The sequence below is a fragment of the Limulus polyphemus genome, unplaced genomic scaffold (genome assembly GCF_000517525.1).
Source record: "Limulus polyphemus unplaced genomic scaffold, Limulus_polyphemus-2.1.2 Scaffold830, whole genome shotgun sequence".
In the NCBI taxonomy this organism is placed as follows: domain Eukaryota; kingdom Metazoa; phylum Arthropoda; class Merostomata; order Xiphosura; family Limulidae; genus Limulus; species Limulus polyphemus.
The window spans coordinates 243,969-252,273 of record NW_013666440.1 but is presented as its reverse complement, the minus strand read 5'-3'; the positions used below and the strand labels follow the sequence as shown (position 1 = coordinate 252,273).

The 8,305-nt window shown below is 31.8% G+C and overlaps 1 protein-coding gene across 1 annotated transcript in view; it reads right to left on the bottom strand.

The window, feature by feature from the left end:
• Positions 1-5,791: 5,791 nt before the first annotated feature.
• LOC106460761 (putative homeodomain transcription factor 2) overlaps positions 5,792-8,305 on the bottom strand; it is a 60,428-nt gene continuing 57,914 nt past the window's right edge. The window contains 1 exon segment of the mRNA XM_022387538.1: positions 5,792-7,286. Within this exon segment, the coding sequence (XP_022243246.1) occupies positions 7,137-7,286 (150 nt within the window). The 3' untranslated portion in view covers positions 5,792-7,136.

Sequence of the window (8,305 nt, the reverse complement as noted above, 5' to 3'; positions counted from 1 at the left end):
TTGGGCAACAACCCTTCAGCTGGTTTTCCTAGTAAGGGTTGTTGCCCAAAATGTTGTTTTCTTGCTCACTAATAAAATTATTTTAATTTGGCGATCTTTTCACCATTATTCTATTTTACATTTTGTAATTTCCTCGCCAACGTAACTACTTTATTATTAAAATAAAATATGATTCATAGTTCATATTGTAAGCAGAAAAACAATAGATTTACTTTTCGAAAACACCCAAAGGGATACACAGTTAACAAGCAAGTGAAACAGCAACAGACGAAAAGATCCAGCAACAATGATAAAGAAAAGAACAAATAAATATATTTTTTTACAAACTCAAAAATTGGACGACGAGAGTACAACAATAAGCACTTATAGCTATGGACCGTAAAAAGCTGAGGGAAGAATCAGGAAGTAAGTAAAATACTATAATACAAAACGTACGAGGTATGCACGTGTATGAATACGTATATATAAGAAGCCAACTACTTGATGTGTCACAGAAAGTTTACAGTACAGTTTATAACATCTACTGAATACAAATTGTTATTGTAGGATAAAAAATTGACATCTAGCGTTAAGTTCTAAAAACAATGATTTGTGATTTTAAATATCAGTTGGAGTCAAAATGACGCTACATTTGTATTTTTCTGTTAATCAGGTATATATATGCTATTTCTATCTATCTTTCTGCTAGTATTTCTATTTATTTTCCTCTAATGTTTTTTCTAATTGCAATGCATTCTTTGTTTTATTATTCTTTATGTTGCTTTGGTATCTCAGTGCCCCTTGATTGGAAGAAGAAGACGTGCAGGTACTTAAACTATTCAAATGCTAAACACTAAATTTTAAAATTCATTTATTATTATTATTATTATACGCCACATTATTAATGTAATGCGAACTTTTTTTCATAAATTGACTATTTTGAAAACAACATTGTTTAGTTTTGTACAGAGCTTGGAGGAGTTGGGAAAAGAACGAATTCAAATAATAATAAATATACATGTATAATAGGAGTAAACAGTCCAGAACATTTTTATTAATACTGTTAATAAAAAAATTGTTCTCCGAGTCTCAAACTTTAATAATAAATATTATGTAAAGGCAAATCGTCTGAGAAAGCACTTTATGACTAGTTTCACCGCCAGATGTCTGAAAAAGAAGATTTTATTCTTCCTCCCGCGAACTTCAGTATTTTTGCAGCCTTATGTGTTCAGTATTTTAAAACCAGTTTTTATATAATAGAAAGTAAAATATCTGCAGTCTTATCAGCTAGGAGTAATACGAAGAAATGACTTATTCAGGTGCTATAATGGGAATATAATACTTTATATTATTGATTAAATTATCCATTAGATGGCATACGTTTTCCTATAACATAAAATATTGGGTCTTGAGCGTAATTTAATCTTTCTAACAACCCCTATTCATCACACTGGTCGTAATAGACATAGATTGTGCTGTTTCTGGCATATACGTGGAGGTGTAATTTATTTTAAAATTCAATATCACACAGCATTTTTATTTCAACGTTCAAAGTATTAAAAATACTAAAGTTCTGAATCTAACAATACTGGTGAGTTCTGGTATTGTGCGAAAGGCCTCTTGGGTAGTGATTTGTGGAACACAAAATATAGATCTGAAATGCTCTATTTACGCGCCTCTGCTTTTGAATCCGAAATGGACAAATTAAGTCGAATGTGGAAAAAAAATCCATACAAATCTGAGACCCGTTGGTTTCTAAGCTTCGCCAACTTTCGGCGTTTATATCGTAACTTAAAAAGCTAGATACGGTAAACAAAGTTAAGTGAATAAGAAAAAGTATCCGTTAATTGAACAAAATTGTTAAGTAAAGAAAGATGTTTATGAGAAAGTATAAATCAGGTATATATGAAAGTGTAAAGGTGAGAAAAAGAAGTGCACAAAGAATCAGAAATTACTCGTTCTTATGAAGAAAAAATGTTCATTTGAACTAATTAGTAAGGGACGATGTGTTTGACAATGTACAACATACCACACTTTTTACAGATCACATGATATATCACGTTTTTAGAAACGCACGTTGTATTTGGTATTTTCTATTGGAGCCATATATGATGATGAGGTGTTAACATATTGAAGTTGAAATATTTCGTTCTGTGACAACAAGATGTACCACTAGGGATAGATTTCTGGTCGACCAAAATGTTTTTGATATTTTTTATCGTGCTTGTAGCAGACAAGTGGACATTCTTTAAAAAATTGGAAGTTGTTGAAGTTTTGTTTGATGATCTGGGCAACTTTCGTGGTATTAGAATGGTGAGTAATGATAAGCAGTATTTGAGAATTTGTAGACTTAGGTTTTAGGGTATATTCTTGTGTTATATAATTGGCGCTTTAGGCGGCTTTCTTTATAAATGACTTAGGGTAGGAGCGATTGATAAATAAGTCTTTCATTTCTTTAGATTTTGACTCGTAATCATTTTGTTTACTTTAAAGTCTACGCAGTCTTAAGAACTTAGAATATGTGACCGAAATGTATGGCGTGAATGGAAAATATTAGCAGAGATATGAATGGGAATCTATAGGGTTGTAATATACTGATGTAGACAAACGTTGGTCTTCACTAAACATGTGAATGTCTCGAAATGGGTAAGCACGGGATGGAAGAAGGAAACAAATTGTAAAAAGTTTTTAGTTCACACGTGTGCGTTAGCCGCACAAACAAAGTCGTCAACATAGCATTCGTAAAGATGGCGGTGTTCATCGACAGATGGAGAAAAGACGATTTTCTATACATTCCAACAAATAATGAAACGCAAGAATGGCCTTATCTGAATCGTTGAGAGTAGTTTTAAATGAAATTACTTAGTTATCAATAGTTTGGGTTCGCAGACTGAGTGTTACCATAATGCCCAGAAAAACGACCGATACATTTTGTTTATACTTGTTTCATTTGACGGTGTCTCCCGATAGGTCAGCGGTAAGTTTACAGACTTACAACTAACACTCTGGGGGGTTCGATTATTCACGGTGGACAGATCGCAAATAGTCCATCGTGTAGCTTTACGCTACAAAGACACATTTGACGCTAACACAATAATATTTGTGTGTAATAAAATTGTGCGCTCGTTTATATCACTATTTGATGAAACTGCATTTAACATGTATATATTAAAATGGTATAGGTGGTAAATAATTAAGATTATTATTTCTTGCCCTTCAATGTAGTCTAATTCCGATAACAGATTAGATAGATAAATGGGTTTTATACAAACTAATTGATTCTCTTTATCAGTTGGAGTTTTTCATATAGTCCTGCAGCTGTATAAAGAATTTCGTTAAGACTGATATTTTTTTTACGGGTAAAATTAAACTTTAAAACTTATGTTTCAAATCACTATATAATGCCATTTGTTGACCCCCGGTGGCACAGTGGTATGTCTGTGGACTTATTATTGCTAGAAACCGGGTTTCGATACTCGTGGCGGGCAGAGCACAGATAACCCTTTGTGCTTAATAACAAACAACATCGCCATAACAAAAAACATGCGTGAAGTCGTCATGAGAGTGTTTTCTTAACCTGGTAGTTTTATGCTTATATTAAATATACCATAAATATATCTATCACCTTCGGTTTTATATTTGCTTTACCCAATCAGGTTAGATTCTAGATAAATTCCAAAGTTGCTTGGGCGGTAAGGTTTGTTTGTAATTAAGCACAAAGCTACACAATGGGCTATCTGAGCTCTTCTCACCACGGGCATCGAAACCCGGATTCTAGCGTTGTAAAATCCACAGACATACCGCTATGCCACTGGGGGGTGGTAGGGAACTTGGTCTGTTAGTTCAGTGTCTCGTGTGCTGGTTTGTTTCTTACATTCTACGATGTGACTGAAAGTTTGTGTATTTTATTAATGTGTGTAATAAAATTTAATATTATCTTTTTTTTACTCCTTTATTTCATATATAATATAGAGGAAGACTCCCTAAAGACACCGTTTGTATAGTGAACAAAGCACCGAGTATTCTACATGTTACAGTCATCTAATACTCATCCATTATTGGCTAGTAATTCTTGTTTCATCCTGTACTTAAGTTTTATAAAGGAACACCATATTTCTGTAAAAAAAGCTAACTTCGAAAGTTAACGATAACGTCGTTTACACTAGAATTACGATTTTGTTTGTAATTACTATTAGCTATTACGACCAAGCAATGACACTGTGCACTGCCCAGAAACACGCAGTGGATTTAGGTTTAAACTGACAATAGTGATAAAGTAGTTGTAGAGTTAACTCGACTGAAACAAGAAGAAAGATGAACAATTTTAGTGGGTTGGTCACTTTCTGGTTTGGTACCTTAAAGATGATTTCTTGTCTTGTTGAGTAGAGAAACAAATGAAAGTGAGTTGCAATCATCTTTTGAGGTAAAACTCTCTTTATTGTTGATTTTGTAGCGTGCATATTTGTATTATGCTACCTTAGCCATCCCTACATGTATGGTAGACCGACTCTCTATTTTATATTATTACTAATTTTTCACTCATCGAGTTAAATAAATTTAGGTTTCAGAAGCTTGAAAGCTGAATCTCCCAGTGTCAAATAAAGTTAATGTTTATCAGAGTGTAATCTGTTGAATCTAGAATCGGTATATGAACACTGGTGGAGTTGAAAGAAGACGTGAGGGTGGCTGGCTCAGCGTATCAACTGCATCACAGGACTGTAATTTTTGTAACAAGTAAAAAAATGATATAAATGGTATATTTTCTAGCATAGAGGTGACCTCACAGACTTAATTTGGGTGATTTCAGATTGGTTAGCCTACATGCAATCCATTTTGTGTTACTTAGAATCTTAATAAATTAAGAATGACTGAAGACCCAGTTTGTAATTACTTAAAATGTTTACTCTCTACAACTGAAGATTGGCTAGCTAGGTCCACGAAAAATTCTGAACAAGAAATATCATTTTGAATGGGGAAAAAAATCCGATTTTGATCACAAAGGGTCAAAATATAATAATAAACCTTAAAAGCACTAATTTCCACAAATTACAATTTACTGGGTCTATATACGGAATTTGATATACATATGTAATAATATGCCTGGAGACATATTTCAGAATAAAAATCACATTTCAGGGAATAAGAAGAAAATAAATTGAAAAAAAAAACTGGTGTAATGTTTGTTTCAGGAAATTAACTTGGTCCACATATAAAGAAAAATGTATGAAATAAGTAATTACAGAAATTTATACTCAAGATGCATCACAGGTAAAATAATTTTCAAAAACTCTAATTTTAAAACGGATGATTGGTTCTGTTTACATAAACAGACATCACACTTATTTATATCTAAATAGAAATAGAGTGTGATGACAGTGTTTGTCCATCACAAGAAAAAAATATATTTTACATTTTTAATGGTTTAGGTTAAAACAAAGATCAGTATGAAATATACAGGGGAATAGCCAACACTACAGTATATTTGATCTTTTCCCAAACAAACACGGACCTTTTCTTCTACACAATGAATTTAAGGATTTACATGAAAGTCAAGTGATATATATTTTTTTTAAATCAGAATATAGTAGACATTTAAACTTTTTAGAATATTAGGGTGGTCATTGAACCCACCCCTGGCTATACCCTGGATGTGAACATTAAAAATGTATTAAGAATATGTACTATATTATATATGATATCAAAAAATGAAGCCTGGACTAAAATAACTTAAAAATTTAAATAGTGTAAAAAAATATAAATGGAACTAACAGAGTTTTGGTAGCACTGTCACTAAGTTATAAGTATAAACAACTTAATAAAAAGCTTTTTTTTATTACCATTTTGAACGTCATTTTTGAACATAGAAAAGAAATACAGTGAGAAAAACATATGCTTGTTAGGTAACCAGCTGCACAAATATTCTGTTAAAGATATCCATGGATTTTTTTTTTTTTATTTCGGACATGATAGGTCAGACAATAACATTTCACATTGATTCTGCTTGTATTTCACAATTTAAAAATTCCTTATTAGAAGAAAAAAGAAATTTTGCAAAATTACAAGTTTGAAGGACATCTTCACAATGCAATAACAACAACAACAATCACATTTAGGTTTTAACACATAAGACTTCTATTACAAATCTGTATGTCAAAACTCTAAGCATACAAGCACCAGGCACTAGTTTTTATTTCATGACAACCACAATTTTTTTGTTGATATTTGTTTCAATAAATATTTCAAACTAATGTAAATAAATGCATGAAAAAAAGTTTTATAGCAATGAACGAAAAAAACAATTAATAGCCCCAACCTTGTAGTTTGTTATGAACATATCAACTGCACAACTGTATAAATGAAAAATATACTTTCAAACCCCAATATAAAAATTATTACTTAATTTAAAAAAATGGTGAAATTAATTACGTTCCTTGGGCTATGATGTTGAATAATCATGATACAATGTTTCATTTTAAAATTGACATAATTTTTCTTAAATTGCAATCAACAGCTTTTAAGATAATCTCTTCAAACATTCAAGTTCTGGTTTGTAAATCACATTTTCATGAACACAAAGTTATCTTTATCTCACTGTAATTAAAAAAAAAAGACTTTCACAGCACTTTAAATAAAAGTCAATGGATATCACTTTTTTTATATTGTACATGTTATCACATTTGATTGTAGGACAACAAGTGAAAAGGACCTAGGTAACAAGTACAAAGTACTTTGTATGTATATATATCTATTATATCTAATGGCTATAATGCTGTATATATAACAAGCTTTTCACCATGTTCTTGAGATGATTCACGAACATTATAATGTTCTGATAGCTCTTATATACAAGAGTACACTAAGCTTCATATATTCAACTCAGTTGGAGAATATACTTTCAAAACTTAAAAATAAGAACATCTACATAACATCTTCTGGAATGGCTGAGATAAAAATTTAATTTTGGAGATTACTATTATATCTAATCTATCATAACATCAACTATCAAATACTATTACCTGATACTCATAATTTTGTCTTACATTTTCTTCACTTGTATACCAAATAAAAGTTTAAAAGAAATAGGTTTACTTTCTGGAATGACAACTTAATGTGACCATAGTATGATTTTGAAACATAATTTTCTAAATAAAAAGAATTTATTTGATTTTAATTTTGTGTAGTTTGAGCTTAAAACCTAGCAGTTCTGTCAGCACTGCAGAAAATGCTGATAAGATTACAACCTTCGTAATGTTGTACAAGTAGGGATTGGCACAAAGTCCAGAAATCTTGAAGGGACTCTCCAGTTCCTAAGAGGGTAACAGAAAAACTTGCTAGTTAGAAAATATTATCCTATCTAAAATGCCAAACTATGGCAGTAGGGGTATGCACAAATCGAAAAACATTTCTTTAAACAAACAAGATTTCATAATTAGGACAGATATCATTTTCATTAAGTTACTAAACACCTTATAATTACTGTATATTCTAAAGTGATAGTGCCACTTAAAAGGTTGGATGTATCTGCATAGCAATTTTAACCAAAATTACCTAGTCAAGAAAATGATCCTAATATCAAGTGTAACTTTCTTGTATTTATATATTAATACTGAAATCATTCAAAATTTAAATTACTATATAATTTTGGTGGATAAAACCGGGCAAGATACAGTATACAGGCCTACCAGCAGGTTTGCAACAGCCACTTAACTCTTTCAGCACGGGCTCGGTCCCTGGAACTGACCTTGTAACCATTTTGTGCTTGTTATAGTTTTCATGATATAACTTTTAAATTAGTAACCATATGTTAACGAAATTTGGCAGTCTGTTTGTTTTTAAATTTCGCTCAAAGCTACACGAGGGCTATCTGCACTAGCCGTCCCTAATTTAGCAGTGTAAGACTAGAGGAAAGGCAGCTAGTCATCACCACCCACCGCCAACTCTTGGGCTACTCTTATAACAACGAAGTGGGATTGACCATCACATTATAACGCACCCACGGCTGAAAGGGCGAGCATGTTTGGTGGGATGGGGATTCTAACCCGTGACCCTCAGATTGCGAGTCGAGCTCCCTAACCACCTGGCCATGCTGGGCCACGAAATTTGGCAGATTATCAGTAAACATTACAATGCTTTCATATGCAAAACATCAAGTTTTTTTAAATTAAGTCTTACGGTTTATAAAGCAATGTTTTCCTCATATCTATTTTTTCTTTTTGTATGTTGCCTATCTATCATGCAAAGTAATATTCATTTTAAGATTAAAAAATTTTATGCATCAGAAAATTTTGAAATTTCACATGTGAAATCTTTATAATGCATGTGAAAT